This window comes from Podarcis muralis, chromosome 2 (genome assembly GCF_964188315.1).
Source record: "Podarcis muralis chromosome 2, rPodMur119.hap1.1, whole genome shotgun sequence".
In the NCBI taxonomy this organism is placed as follows: Eukaryota; Metazoa; Chordata; class Lepidosauria; order Squamata; family Lacertidae; genus Podarcis; species Podarcis muralis.
The window spans coordinates 105,127,759-105,143,442 of NC_135656.1; the positions used below are offsets into that span (position 1 = coordinate 105,127,759).

Consider the following 15,684-nt stretch of genomic DNA (forward strand, 5'->3'; position numbering starts at 1 on the left):
TGCCAGGAACACACATCCGGCCACCCATTGGTGCCAGGGAACTGGACGCTTTTGAACTCGCGGCTGCAGTTCCCTCCGACACACAGGAGAACGCTGCGGTTATGCCAGGCAGGAGCCGGTGCCCAGCCGAGAACCGTGCCCAAAGCGCAATGATTTTATGCCAACTCCATTAAAGTTCCCAAGTCCTCTTAAAAGCCTCTGTAAGCCAAAGGGGTTGCTATGGCAACCCAGACCCCTGCTTATGAAAAATACATAAAGTACAACATTTCCAGTTGTGTTTTAAAAAAAACAACAACCTCTTTTAAGGACGAGCGAGGAAGCAAGTACCGCCAGCTTAAAGTCCCATAGAATATTCTATTACCCTGTGCAGTTCACATATCCAGCCCCTAAAACAGTCTGCTTTAGCTAGTCACGTAGCTGCTGCTGCCGCAGCACCACCCCCTGCCATTAAGGGGTAAGGGGCAAAGCAGTAACTCCTCTAGGGGGGTTCACAGAACCACCACCGCCCTGCCCCATTCAGTTGGACGGGCAAAGAGGGCAATGGTGGCTGATTCCCTGAACAAAGGGGGCATGTATGTGCAAAGGAACAGTGGAATGCTCAAAATCAGAGTGGATTTGAAATCGCACGGCGGCAGCGGGAGGCCCCATTAGCTAAAGTGGTACCTCAGGTTAAGAACAGTTTCAGGTTAAGAATGGATCTCCGGAATGAATTAAGTATGTAACCAGAGGTACTACTGTATTTAGTTATTTGGCAACCTCTGGTGTAGACAATGCTGAGCGAAATGGATCAATGGCCTGACTCTGTCCAGGGCAGCTTCCTGTTACTTATGAAGTGAAGAATGGCAAGGGCCCACTAAGTAGCCGCAAAGCTCTGAAGTACTGGCACAAAGGCAGCTTCCTATGATCCTATCCTTCCTCTGTTTTCCAAGCAATCGCCCTGGCCATGTCTGCTTTTGCTTTCTGGGAAGGAGGAAGGTAGGTTTTGAGGAAAGGAGCTAATTCTAATATGGGCAAGAATGCATCATTGGGCAGGGTTGTTATTCCTTGTCCCCTCAGCCCTTCCTCATTTAAAACAGGAACTCTTAAAAAAAAATAGCAGTTGCCAATGGAATTGCAGTTCATTTGCTCTGCCGTTTCATGAGTCTCTGCACTACATATCTGGCTCTACATGAGCTGTTTGGTCCCTCCAAGATATTTATCAGCAATAGATTCATTCTCTCTCTCTCTCTCTCTCTCTCTCTCACTCACACACACACACACACACACACACACACACACACCGCCCAGCCCACTAGCAGCTGGGATGATTCAGTTCTTCTGCCAGCTAAGTAATCTGCAAATGAAGTGGAGTCTGGATTGCAGCAGCAGAATTTCCCAAGCAAGGAGGGAAAGGACTTGTATGATCTGGTCACGGAATGAAGGGCTGAATCAGTTCTCAGGTATTTTGGATGGGGAAGAAGGGAGTGCTTTTAGAAGAGAGAGAAGAAGAGTTTTAGATTTGATATCCCGCCTTTCACTCCCTTTAAGGAGTCTCCAAGCGGCTAACATTCTCCTTTCCCTTCCTCCCCCACAACGAACACTCTGTGAGGTGAGTGAGGCTGAGAGACTTCAGAGAAGTGTGACTGGCCCAAGGTCACCCAGCAGCTGCATGTGGAGGAGCGGGGAATCGAACCCGGTTCACCAGATTACGAGACTACCGCTCTTAACCACTACACCACACTGGCTCTCTTTTAAAGGAGCCTTCTGCCTCCCCCACCACAAAACGAGCACTCATGTTCTGCTTGCAGAGAACCTTGCAAGTATTTGTTGGTGAACAGCTTGCTGGCATGCGCAAAGTATCTGAACAGAGCTAGTAATCCCTCACTGGCGTCGGAAGAGGAACTGGGCAGGGTTTGACATAAACTCTTAAGAGCTGCTCACAGGAAAATGGAAGGATGAGCAGCAGCCAGTATGGCACAGTGGCTAGGATGCGACGCTAAAGGCCAAGGAGATGCAGCTTCAAATGCCCTCTGAGTGACCACAGGTCATTCACAAACGCCTTCATCCTTACCCGTCTCACAGGGTTGCTGTAAACACAGCAGGGGGGCAGGCACACACTATGTATTTAAAACCCGGAATCAAGTGTAAATTAGAAGTGGCAGCTGTACAGTGGTACCTCGGGTTAAGAACTTAATTTGTTCCGGAGGTCCGTTCTTAACCTGAAACTGTTCTTAATCTGAGGTACCGCTTTAGCTAATGGGGCCTCCCGCTGCCACCACACGATTTCTGTTCTCATCCTGAAGCAAAGTTCTTAACCCGAGGTACTATTTCTGGGTTAGCGGAGTCTGTAACCCGAAGCGTCTGTAACCTGGAGCATCTGCAACCCGAGGTACCCCTGTAGTTTTGATTTGCTGTGCAACCTATTCCATATTCCGCTGGTCCTCCTGTCTTCAGTACACGGAGCGGTTAACTATAACTGGTCAGATTTATGCATGTCAGAAACAAGGGTATATTCTCGCCCCTTTTCTTGTTAATTCATTTTTATCAGGCCTTCCAGAGCACATTCAAAAAATAGATTCATGTGCCCCCGCCCCATCAATCAAAACCCGGTCCCACTGTTTCGGCATGCGGATGATGTGGCCTTATTATCACTGATGAGGAGAGGTCTGCACTGATGAGGAGAGGTCCTTTTACTCTCCCGGATTTCCTATTGTGAAACCAATAAGCTCTCAATAAATGATGTGAAGACAAATAATAAATGATGGGAAACTAGAGAAATGGAAAATAAGAGGGAAAGAAATCCAGCAAGTAAAGTTGTACAAATATCTTGGAATTTTACTCCAGAGCAACTCAGATGGTCAAAACATCTATAAAGCAGGCCAAGTGTACCTACTCAGTAGCAGTTCACTTTTATTTTCAGAAAGGTAACCGATTTATACCAGCTGCTATTCAATTTTTTTCAAGCGAAACTGTCGTCCCAGCTACTTTTTGGGATCCCAATATGAATACAAGCATATAACAGTGATTTAAATAAGATACACTCAAGTTTCTTGAGATGTATCCTGGGGCTCCCAAGTTCAATCAAGTATGAAATTATGTGTGCAGAACTAGGTATACACACGATGGAATTCTGGGTGAGGGCAAGCACTATAAAATACTGGTTGTGTTGCCACTTCCGTTGCCAGCCTTCAAGTCTGCTTTCTGACTTTCTTAAGGACTCTTATAAATCCAGATGGTTCCAACTCTTACATAGCAAAATCAGATCTATTGGTATTGACTTGGAACACTTGTATAATTCAAGTGAGCAATATAAACGGCCTCGGTCCAGTATACCTGAAGGAGCGTCTCCACCCCCATCGTTCTGCCCGGACACTGAGGTCCAGCGCCGAGGGCCTTCTGGTGGTTCCCTCGCTGCGAGAAGTTACAGGGAACCAGGCAGAGGGCCTTCTCGGTAGTGGAATGCCCTCCCACCAGATGTCAAAGAGAAAAACAACTACCAGACTTTTAGAAGACACCTGAAGGCAGCCCTGTTTAGGGAAGCTTGTAATGTGTAATAGACTACTGTATTTTAATATTCTGTTGAAAGCGGCCCAGAGTGGCTGAGGAAACCCAGCCAGATGGGCGGGGTATAAATAATAAATTATTATCGTCGTCGCCGTCATCATCATATTCCAATCAGATTAAGGGACATTGAAAAACAAAACATTGAGTCAGCTGTAAATAAAATTTGCTCCCCCAAGTTTTATGGTTTAAATACAACAGGTAACAGGGTTGCTTATTTTTCAAAATTAATAATTCCAATCCAACGCAGGGCCTTTATGTTAGCCCGACTGAACGCTTCCCCCTCAGCTTTTGTCAAGGGCAGATATTTAAACATCCCCAGAAACGATAGACATTGCAAATGTTTTTTGAATGTGCCAGACACAGTAGAACATATTCGCTTCTACTCTCCATTGTACAACCAGCTACGCAAACATGTTATCCCCTTTTTTGAGTAGTCTAACATCAAGGCACAATGAAAATATCAGATTATATCTGTCTGACATTAACCCGGAGGTAACTGCAAGGCTGGCTGAGTTTTTTATCAATAGTACCTCTCAGAGTGGTGAATGGCTCTATTTAACAGGAAGAAAGTCCAATGAAAATCATCATTATTACATATTTTAGATGGCTGTTTATTTGTATATATTTTTAAAATTATATATATGGATGTTTTATGATGGCCTATATTTGTAATGGGGGGCGCGGGTGGCGCTGTGGGTTAAACCACAGAGCCAAGGACTTGCCGATCAGAAGGTCGGCGGTTCGAATCCCTGCGACGGAGTGAGCTCCCGTTGCTCGGTCCCTGCTCCTGCCAACCTAGGAGTTCGAAAGCACATCAAAGTGCAAGTAGCTAAATAGGTACCTCTCTGGCAGGAAGGTAAAAATGGTGTTTCCGTGCGCTGCTCTGGTTCGCCAGAAGAGGCTTAGTCATGCTAGCCACATGACCAGGAAGCTGTACGCCGGCTCCCTCGGCCAATAAAGTGAGATGAGCGCTGCAACCCCAGAGTCGGCCACGACTGGACCTAATGGTCAGGAGTCCCTTTACCTTTTTATATTTGTAATGCCTAATAAAGGTTTGGTGAAGTAAGCAAGCATGTCACCATTACAATTGCTAACTGCACTTACTGGGCACTTTTCAAAACATAAAAATAAGCTGAAAACAACTTTCAATATATTAACACAGAAACACAGGACACTGAAGTTATCAACTTAGGAGTGGGCAAATATATGTTTGGAAAATATATGTAAAAACTAATAAAAGTGTGTATTAAAAAAACAACCTTAGGAGTGGGCAACTGACTTTTTCTTTCACACATCTTGGATGCCTCTGGGTTCAAGGAAGGCATGGGTGCAGTTCCTCAGGAGTAAAGCCAGAGGTCTGCTCATGTTTTCCAGTGCCAGCTGTCAGCTTGTCAACACTCAGAAGAAAAGCAGAAGTTTACTCATCCTGGTTGTGGGCAGCAAATGAGATGACTTGAAGTCGGCACACCAGGAAGGTAACGTACTTTTGCGACTGGGGAGCCTACCTATTGCAAAGTGGTTGCTTAAAAAGTTGCGGAAGGACCAAAATCATTCCAAACAGGGCTGACTTCCACGGAATTATCTCTGCACAGATCAAACTGTGCATGCTGTCTCAGTAGCCCACAAGCACCCAGGAGGCGCTTCGTAGATCCTGAGTTTATAGCAAATGATACCAAACGTTTCAAGTGAGCCATAGCAGGGAGGCAAATCCCTCTTCATGGGCGTTCATGAACTTGGAAGGGAAATCCTTTTCCAGTCTCAAAGACGGAATTGAACAGATTCAGAATGATGCACCCTTCAGGAGGAAATGAGTATACACATGGGGGGGAGCACACAACCCCACACCACCCTTACATTGTGCAGCTCATACTTAGTTATTTTCCTATTGCACCACATAAGTAATGTTTCTGTAGGTTGAAAGCTTGTTCATTCCAACAGGAGAAGGCAGCGTGGTTGGTTCCCTACGCAGTACAGAATCTTGCACATATCCTTCCAGCTGAGGTCAGTCACCACCCTGGTAATTTCCATCAGCCACTTTTTGTTCTAAAGTTGCGTGTTGCATACTAGGAGGAAGAGGTGGGCTTTGTGTGAAGGAAAGACTGACCCTGGACACCTAATTAGACCGGAGGCGCAAGAAGTGGGAGGTGTGGTGCCCAGTGGCCTACCATCATCACCAGGCTCCTCTCGCGTAAAAGGCCTCAATGTTTTATGACTGCAAAATGGGGGGAAAGGGCTCCAAGACTAAAACCAAAGAGGATAAAATACAAAGATCTTTTGGAAAACAAAACCCCAAGGTGGTTGTCACCAATGGAGGCTAAGGCTCAGAAAAGACTCAATATGGAGGCCAAATGGCCGAAATATTGGGAAATATTAGAAAAAGATGGAGATACTTGGAGAATGCAGAGTTTTGAGAAGCTAAAAGATAAAGTGCGAGACTGGCTACATTATGCTCAGATTAGGGAGGTTTTTAATTTGGACAAAAGAATAGGTTTCCAGGTGGAAAAATCGAAATTAGAAACAGAACTGTTAGAACCGAAAACCAAGGTACTTTCAAAAATGTATAATCTGCTGTTAAAATGGAACACACAAGATGAAACGGTCAAATCAGCTATGATAAAATGGGCACAGGACATTGGGTATAACATTATGTTTGCTGACTGGGAACGTTTGTGGACCACCGGTGTGAAATTTACGGCATGTAATGCCTTGAAAGAAAATATTATGAAAATGATATACCGATGGTACATGACCCCAGTCAAGCTTGCAAAAATATACCATTTGCCTGATAACAAGTGTTGGAAATGTAAAGAGACTGAAGGGACATTCTTTCACCTCTGGTGGACGTGCCCAAGGGTTAAGGCCTTCTGGGAAATGATCTATAACGAACTAAAAAGGGTATTTAAATATACCTTTCCTAAGAAACCAGAGGCCTTCCTTTTGGGCATTGTCGGCCAAATGGTGGCAAAGAAGGATAGAACTTTCTTTATGTATGCGACAACAGCAGCAAGAATACTCAGTGCAAAGCATTGGAAGACCCAAGATCTACCCACCCTGGAAGAATGGCAGATGCAACTGATAGACTATATGGAATTGGCTGAAATGACTGGCAGAATCCGAGACCTGGGAGAAGAGACAGTGGAAGAGGACTGGAAAAAGTTTAAAGACTATTTGCAAAAATATTGTAAATTGTATGAATGTTAAGAGGATGCAGGATAGAAAACAATTTGGCATTAGTAAACTAAGCGGAAAGATATATGAAAATAAGCTAACTTTAAGAATAAGGTTGAAATTATGAATTAGCAGATGAAACTCAAATATCTAAGTATTTGAAAACAAAGTTCAAAATTTGGAGATAAATTTTTTTGGAAAGTATATAACAAGATTTGAAAGAAGGTGAAGTACTACTGAATATAAATTTTATAAACGGGAACGCAGGAAAGGGAGATGTGAGGAAGTCCAAAAGGAAGGTTTATGGAAGATTGGTTCAATGAAAAGTAATAATGTTGTATTGTATCTGGTTTGTGTGTGGTTAGTATTCTGTTTTTTCTTTTCTTTTCTCTTTTCTTTCTTTATCTAAGTTGGTGATGGTGTTTTATATGTTTGGTATGGTATTGTTAAAACCTTTAATAAAAATTAAAAAAAAAAAAACCAAAGAGGGCAGATACTGCACTATACAGAAAACAAGCAACCACCAAGTGCAAGAATGGCCCCGAGAGGTATCAGGCAACAAAGAGCTCCACGGTTGCACTGATCTAAGCCCTGGAAACGTGTCAAGAACTCAGTGCTGTGGGTGAAAATGCTAATGTCTGAAGATCATATCAACAGCATTTTGCCATATTCCCTATGGAGCTTGGCCTGCCAAAAATGGCTTGGAGGGCCAGCCTCGGATGTCTGGCAGGACTAATTGGGCCCGAGGGCTAGAGATTCTCAAGCACAACTCTAGCATATATAGAGAAGAAGTATCTAATGCATAGGAAGATCTTCCAACAATAATTTTTTGGAAAAGCCACTTCACCGTTAGTAAGCTCTGCGCCCTTAGCTGTCAAACAGACAAGGGCAAATAAGCAATGCTGGGAAACATAGAATCATAGAGTTGGAATAGACCACAAGGGCTATCGAGTCCAACCCCCTGCCAAGCAGGAAACACCATCAGAGCACTCCTGACATATGGTTGTCAAGCCTCTGCTTAAAGACCTCCAAAGAAGGAGACTCCACCACACTCCTTGGCAGCAAATTCCACTGCCGAAAAACAAGAAAAAAATATTCTGAATCTTAGAAGCCAGAACAGCAAGAGGGATCGCTGCGCAGTGAAAGCAGCAATCCCTCTTGCTGTTCTGGCTTCTGGGATAGCTGCGCAGCCTGCATTCACTCCATAAGACGCACAGACATTTCCCCTTACTTTTTAGGAGGGAAAAAGTGAGTCTTATAGAGCAAAAAATACGGTAAATCTCCAATGGGAAGTTTGAATAAAAACGAAGCGCCATTCAACTGACGCTGCTGCAGTCTCCACCTCTCCTCTCTCAGTGCAACCTCAGAAAGAGCAGGCAAAGGTTTGGTAGCTGAAGGGACAAGATGGTGCATTGATTCAGTCCAAGAACCAATACTTTTGTCAACTCCTGGACAAGACAGACCTCCTTTCCAACTCACTGAATTTTGCAACTCGCCACATCTTTCTGAGTTCTCACTACGGATATGAGGGGACTGAAACGAAACTTGGAATTTTCCAACTGCTTTCGCAAAATCCTCAGATTCCATCTTCAGGGTCAGAAGCCGCTTTCTACCTTATGATCTAGACAGTATGATCAAACGGTACAGCTTACATCCAAGTCATCGTTTTGGTTTTCCAAGCCGCAAGAAAGCTGAAGTGAAAAAACTTAAGAGGAACCAAAAGGGCAACGAAAGATACTCAGGCATGAAAAACATGCAAACATCACATGGGTACACCCTGCAGCTGGTGGGCACATTAAGAAGCAGCACAGCTAAGCACTGCTGTGCATGAGTCAAATTTGCAAGCGGCAATAACTTTACTAATTGCAGCTTGCTAAGCCATTGAAGATGGAAAAAGAGAAGTCCACCTATATTGATGGCGTTTGACACTTCAGGGCAGGGCTTCTGGATGGGGATGAACTCCCTATGGAGGAACAAGTGAATATCTCCTGGATACCTTGTTGTTGTTGTTGTTGTTGTTGTTGTTTACTGAATTTGTATACCGTCCTTCATCCAAAGATCTCAGGGAGGTTCACAGAATAAAGATACTTTAAAATACAGAATAAAACCACCAAGTACATAATAACAGACCAAAAACTAAACAAGACAAATAACAAAACAAAACAATAACTCCTACCCACCCATTTTAAAAGAACATTGGATATCAGTCAGCCAAAGGCATGGTTAAAGGGGAACGTTTTCGCCTAGTGCCTAAAAGTGTATAATGAAGGCGCCATGTGAACCTCCCTGGGGTGAGCATTCCACAGACGGGGAGCCACTGCTGAAAAGGCCTGTTCCCAAGTTGCCACTCTCTGGACCTCACATAGAAGAGGCACACAAAGAGAAGGGCCTGGGATGATGATTGCAAAGTCCGGGTTGGTTTATCTGGGGAGAGGTGGTCTGTGACATCTAGTGATATCAACATACCTTGGAAATATCAGCAACCTGCCTCATGGTTATGGCTACACTGAGGGTTGTTAGAAGGTAAGCACAGTTAAAAAAGCAGAGGCATCACCTTGCCGACAAAGGTCCACATAGTTAAAGCTATGGTTTTCTCAGTAGTGACATATGGAAGTGAGAGCTGGACCATATAGAAGGCTGATCGCCAAAGAATTGATGCTTTTGAATTATGGTGCTGGAGGAGACTCTTGAGAGTCCCATGGACTGCAAGAAGATCAAACCTATCCATTCTGAAGGAAACCAGCCCTGGGTGCTCACTGGAAGGACAGATCCTGAAGCTGAGGCTCCAATACTTTGGCCACCTCATGAGAAGAGAAGACTCCCTGGAAAAGACCCTGATGTTGGGAAAGATGGAGGGCACAAGGAGAAGGGGACAACAGAGGATGAGATGGTTGGATAGTGTTCTGGAAGCTACCAGCATGAGTCTGACCAAACTGCGGGAGGCAGTGGAAGACAGGAGTGCCTGGCGTGCTCTGGTCCATGGGGTCACGAAGAGTCGGACACGACTAAACAACAATAACAACAACAACAAGTGCAGTTAGGCCTCACTGCAAGCAAAGGATTATAAACAAGCTTACAGAGCTCGCCATTATAAAAAAATCGCTGTCAATTTATCAAGGAACATGCAACACGACAAAATCTGCATACAGATTCAAGTTCTGCATGGGAATTGAGTTCTGTATGAAGAAGCTCTAAAGTGTTTCAAAGAACAGAAGTGGAAAAAGTGAAAACGAAACAGGAAGTCCACCCCACCCTTCTCCAACTGTGCAGATCTGTCATATGCTTGAATTTCTACTCGGCTATCACTGCATGGACCCCCTGACATGCAACATGTGTCTAAGAGGCCGAACAATTCAAGCCACTGATGCACTGTGCTGGAGAGGGTTTGAATAGTGCAGATGTGTCCCTCTGCCCAGCGCTGCGGGGGTACAGGAATCCCACTGGCAAGGGGCACCTCAATGCACTGCCTGAACAGCAGGTAGATGGAAGTTACCTACAGTGGCATTCCCATCTGCGGAAACCCCTGAAACAACATCAGAAGGGCCCACTGTAGGATCTGCTGAATCCTCAGCCAGCCCCAATGTCACTTGTGATGGCAACACCACCAATCTAGGCCATCTTGTTGCACCAGCATGGAAGTTTAATAGAGGATTAGACAAATTCACAGAGGATAAGGCTATCAATGGCTACTAACTCTGATGGCTGTGTTCTACCTCCCCTGTCGGAGGCAGTACCATTTTCTGGAAACCACAAGAGGGGAGAGTGTTGTTATAATCAGGTCCTGCCTTGCAGGCTTTCCACAAGCATCTGGTTAGCCACTATAATAACAGGATGTCAAACTAGATGGGTCTAATCCAGCAGGGGTTTTTATATTCACTGGTTGCTACTTAACTCGCACACCACAGTAGCCTCTCATTCATAAGAAAAAACACCAGGGCTTGTGCACATTTATGTGAACAGCCAATTTTAGAGCCAAATGGAACAAAAAGACTGATTAGTAACTTGCTAGTACTGTAGTACATCTCCCCAAAAAACAGTGACGCACTTTGCAGGCCACAAACGTGCTCAGGTTAATTTGGGTAAGACACAGTCCTTCCAAAAGCAGTCACGACTTACGTGTGCCTCTCTTGATCTGTACTCTCATACTCCAAGAAGACAATCAGGCGGGGGTAATGGCTGCAGATTTCACCATTCCCATTGTGGATCACGCTGAAGCAGTAGTCCTTGCCGAACAACTCAAGACAGCATTTCTCAATGCGCTCTATCTAGTCAAGTCAAAGAACAAACCAAAAGTTATTACAGAATTATTGTTATTTATACATGGGGGTAACCTTCTCGGCCACCGTGCACATCAGCAAGGCAAGTCTAAGTCCCTTCCAGTCCGTTCTGCCCCTGCCCCACCCACTAACAGCACGCATGTCAGCAGCCACACATGTGCTGATTGCGCACAAGTGGGGAGTTGCCTGTACTGTGATCCAAACCAAAGGCCTGGTACATTGTACAAACACTGTATATGTGAGTTAAATAAATGCAAGTATGGAGCAAAACATTTGATCTTAAGGAAAACTTTGCTGCCTCAAAAATCCAGTAATGAGACCCTCTGTATAGCTGGCATCTATCCCAATGGACTTGCAGCATTTGAAATGCTTATCATTAGAATTCTGGTTATCTGGCAACCTTTGGACAGAGGAAACACATGACTCACAATGTTCACCACGTGAGCATTAGGTTACTCTATAAGCGAGGACAAGGTGCACCAATGAAGCACATCCAACCCACAAAGGCCATGCAGAATCTGATTATGCACTTGGGAGTATAGACATGGAGTAACCAGGGATGCTAGTATTGTCTACTTGTGTTAGGGAAGTTATGACTTCATGCAACACAGTACCTTTTCTCTCCACCCCACCTTCCTTTCCTAATCTGTTTTCCCATGGCTTATTTTGCAATGAAGCACCATACAAGAAACCCAGAAAATCCCCATATAAGGATTCGTTTTAAAACAACTGCACTAAAATAAGGGAGAAGCTTTGCAGTATTAACAGGGATCATGTAGGGATCTCTTTTAATGGACCGGGATTTTACGCTGCAGAGAACGGATGTTGATTCACCTATCCACTCTTTTCAGCCAAAGCTTGGCTCCAAAATTGGTTCACAGTAAATTACAAATTGACCCAACTACAGATAACACTTCACGTATCAGAGTGGACTGCAGCGCAACAGAAGCTTACACCATAATGGATTGCCACATCTTTATAAATATGCCCTCTTTTGCTGCTAATACGGCTTTCTCTGTGGAAGACAATTAAAATGCAACACAAAAACACTTCTCAGATTTTTTTATCTTTCTTTTTGTTGTGGTTTCCCCCCAATGCTTTTAGCAGTTCTTATTTTTATCTGTAAGCGAGTGCCTTGATCCTGCTGGGTGGAGGAAAGGCAAGACTATAAAACCCAGCGTGGTGGGCTGGGTACAAATAAAACAAAACAATTCTCAACTGCATCTGGGTTGCAGGCACGGCACAGGAATGTCCGGCTGCCGTCCTGCTTATGCCTTTGATGGTCGGTGGGGAATAATAATGAAAAGGCATCTCGAAGCTTTAAGAAATTGTTCACCAGTGGGAGTGTTTTTTTTTTGTTTTTTGTGCCAGTCATGCACTTATCAGAGGAGAGGGATCAGTAGCAACCTGGGGTGTCGGTTTAAGGCAAGGGCCGTGCAGAGCGGGGCTGAACGAGGCAGGCCCAGCCCACCCCTCAGGCTCACCTTGGCGTTGCTGCCGGCCCCGCCGCTGCCGCTGCCTCCACCTGCCGAGGTGCCTCCTCCTCCTCCGCCTCCCCCGCTACCGCCCCCTCCATCCCGGGCCCGGTACTGCGCCCTCGAGAACTCCAGCAGCAGCTCCGCCAAAGCGCGCTCCCCGGCGCCGGGCCCCTGAAGGGAGGAGGTGGGGTCGCCCGGGGCTCCTGCCATCCCCGCCCCGCACTCACGGGCCCGAGCCCCGGACTCGCCGCCCCTGCAGCGCCAGCGCCTTCTCCATCCCAACCGCCTTCCGCTTCCGGGAAAGGAGAGCGATGCCGTCATTACAGCGCGACACGAGAGCGAACACCACCACCACCACCGGCCGCCCGGAAAGGATACCCCTTCCCTATTGGCCCGAAGAGAGCGCGAAAACACCCCCTCCCTCCCTCTCTGCCTCTTCCAGGGGAAGAAAAGGAAGAAGCGGAAGGGCGGGGCTTAAGGAGGAGGAGATGTGAGGGGGCGTGTCCGTGGGCGGGGCTGTGTGGGCGGGGCCGGACTCCGGCTCTGGGAATTGCGGGGCTGCGAGCCAATGGCTGCGCGTGGAACTTTGGCAGCAGCGGCGAGGGGTTTTTTGTGTGTGTTTCCTGTCGCGCGCGCGCCCAAAGCGAAAAGAGGTTGCAGGGTGGAAACTCTGGCCACTCGCGTGCACGTGTAAGTGGATCAGTTATTATTGATACTACTGACAATATAGAGTGATGTATGGAAGTGAGAGCTGGACCATAAAGAAGGCTGATCGCCGAAGAATGGATGCCTTTGAATTATGGTGCTGGAGGAGACTCTTGAGAGTCCCATGGACGGCAAGAAGATCAAACCTCTCCATTCTGAAGGAAATCAGCCCTGAGTGCTCACTGGAAGGACAGATCCTGAAGCTGAGGCTCCAATACTTTGGCCACCTCATGAGAAGAGAAGACTCCCTGGAAAAGACCCTGATGTTGGGAAAGATGGAGGGCACAAGGAGAAGGGGATGACAGAGGACGAGATGGTTGGATAGTGTTCTCGAAGTGACCAGCATGAGTTTGACCAAACTGCGGGAGGCAGTGGAAGACAGGAGTGCCTGGCGTGCTCTGGTCCATGGGGTCACGAAGAGTCGGACACGACTAAACAACAACAAACAATATTATTAATACCCAGTAATGCTTTGCCAAGAAGAATATCGGTTTCTGCACTCTGATGTATATTATTACCAGTGCTTTTTTTTCGGGGGGGGGGGACGCATACCCCTAAACATGTCTTGAATCCTTGTACTTCTGTCTCATTTAGTGTATCCCCCCCCCCCCGATTTGAACTATAAAATGGTGATTTTCTCGAGTCAAAATGAGAGTACCCCTAAACATTTTTTTTAAATAGAAAAAAGCACTGATTATTACCGTAAAAAACAACAACATGAAGATTGGATTTCAGGTAATTTGGTTGTAGCCCTGGCTTACCACCAGGTAATGCAACAGGCTAACACCTTGGTCTGTTGCAGCAAAAAATGAGAGAAAGAAACGTGCAACGCTTTGTGGATTTCTCAAGTGAGCAGGATTCCACTTAAGGACCAGGATTTCAGGCCCAGTGGATGAGTGTGGTTGTCTCTACCCATGCTTGGCGATTCTCCCCAAACTCCCCAGGCTACAGGTTTGGATAGTGTTGGATTGCCATGCCTAGAGCAAGTCTGATGGAGGCATGCAGAGCACTGCCTGTTCCCTGTTCCATCCATGCTGGATCCGTTTCAGTTCTTGTTACCTGAGGATGTGGCTAAGCTGCTTGAAGCAGTGTGGTTCCTTAGGCCTGGCTGTAGGGAACTGACTGGATGGGTCCAGGGAAGAGGGGAAGTACCATCTGCCTTGAAGGAGGCCGTGGTGCATGCCATCCTTAACAAGACCTCCCTGGATTGCCCAGTAGCGAAAATCCGCTTTGGGGACAAGGATGTTTGGAGAAGCTGGTGGTGATTCTCCACTTTAAGTTACACTTGGAGGGTAAAGTGGGTTGAAAAAGGTTCCCCACCTTTGTTCTTAATCAGATTCATGATGTGAGTGTTGTATGTGTGTGTCACCCAGTGGGCTTCCTGGCTGAGTGGGGATTTGAATGCTGGTCTCTCAGGCACTCTGACCACAACTTACAAATACACGCGTGGCGCTATGGGTTAAACCACAGAGCCTAGGACTTGCCGATCAGAAGGCCGGCGGTTCGAATCCCCGCAACGGGGTGAGCTCCTGTTGCTCGGTCCCTGCTCCTGCCAACCTAGCATTTCAAAAGCATGTCAAAGTGCAAGTAGATAAATAGGTACTGCTCCGGCGGGAAAGTAAACGGCATTTCTGTGCACTGCTCTGGTTCGCCAGAAGCAGCTTAGTCATGCTGGCCACATGACCTGGAAGCTGTACGCCGGCTCCCTTGGCCAATAAAATGAGATGAGTGCCGCAACCCCAGAGTCGGCCACGACTGGACCTAATGGTCAGGGGTCTCTTTACCTTTACTCCTAGGCGCACTGACCACAACTTAAAAATACACAGGTGTTGGGGAGGGGGGAATAAGTCTTAATCAGCATAGCTCTATGGCAACGGAAAAACAAGAGTCCATGATATCAAGTGCCAAGATTGCCAACTGATCAGTTCCTGTGTCTTTAATTGCACCTCAAACTGCAGAAATCAGCAGCTGAAACTGTTTAGCAACATGGAGAGAGAACCTCCGAATGCCTGCACATTTGGCTAGTTTTAAAGTTGGATGTACCACGGATGGGGGTGCTGTGATGTGCCAAACCGGACATAGCCTAACTGCTGTTTAAGCTTGACAATTCCTGCTCTCTATGGCAGGCAGCAAATAATAGGATTTATTGAGCTCTCTGGTGGTCTGCATTTACAGGATCAGAAATTGAGAAACTGATGCAGGGGTCCAGCCGTTCAGGGTCCGATCAAGAGCTGCAGTTTATGCGCATGGTCATCTGCATTCTCATGCAGTATGCCTCTAAATAACAGGAGCAGGGCCCGTAGTTCAGCAATAGTTCATCTGCTGTGCACACAGAAAGCTGCAGGCAGCATTTTCAGGTAGGGCTGGGAGAGACTCCACTGCCGGAGGCTATATGTCTCTAAATACCAGTTGCAAGCAGGTGAGAGCGCTGCTGAGCTTATAGGTTTCCCATAGGCATCTAGTTGGCTGCTGCTGTGAGAAATAGATGCTGGATGTTATGTACTGAGTTGAAT

At 46.2% G+C, this 15,684-nt stretch overlaps 1 protein-coding gene across 3 annotated transcripts in view; it reads right to left on the reverse strand.

The window, feature by feature from the left end:
* MTMR14 (myotubularin related protein 14) overlaps positions 1-12,880 on the reverse strand; it is a 91,121-nt gene extending 78,241 nt beyond the window's left edge. For 2 of the 3 annotated variants that reach the window (XM_028719718.2, XM_028719717.2), the window contains exons 1-2: positions 12,473-12,878; positions 10,828-10,976 (exon numbers count right to left, since the gene is read on the reverse strand). In XM_028719718.2, the coding sequence (XP_028575551.2) occupies positions 10,828-10,976; positions 12,473-12,787 (464 nt within the window). In that variant the 5' untranslated portion in view covers positions 12,788-12,878. Of the gene's footprint in view, positions 1-10,827; positions 10,977-12,472 lie in introns of all 3 variants that reach the window. The other variant, XM_028719719.2, reaches the window with a different exon arrangement.
* Positions 12,881-15,684: the final 2,804 nt, after the last annotated feature.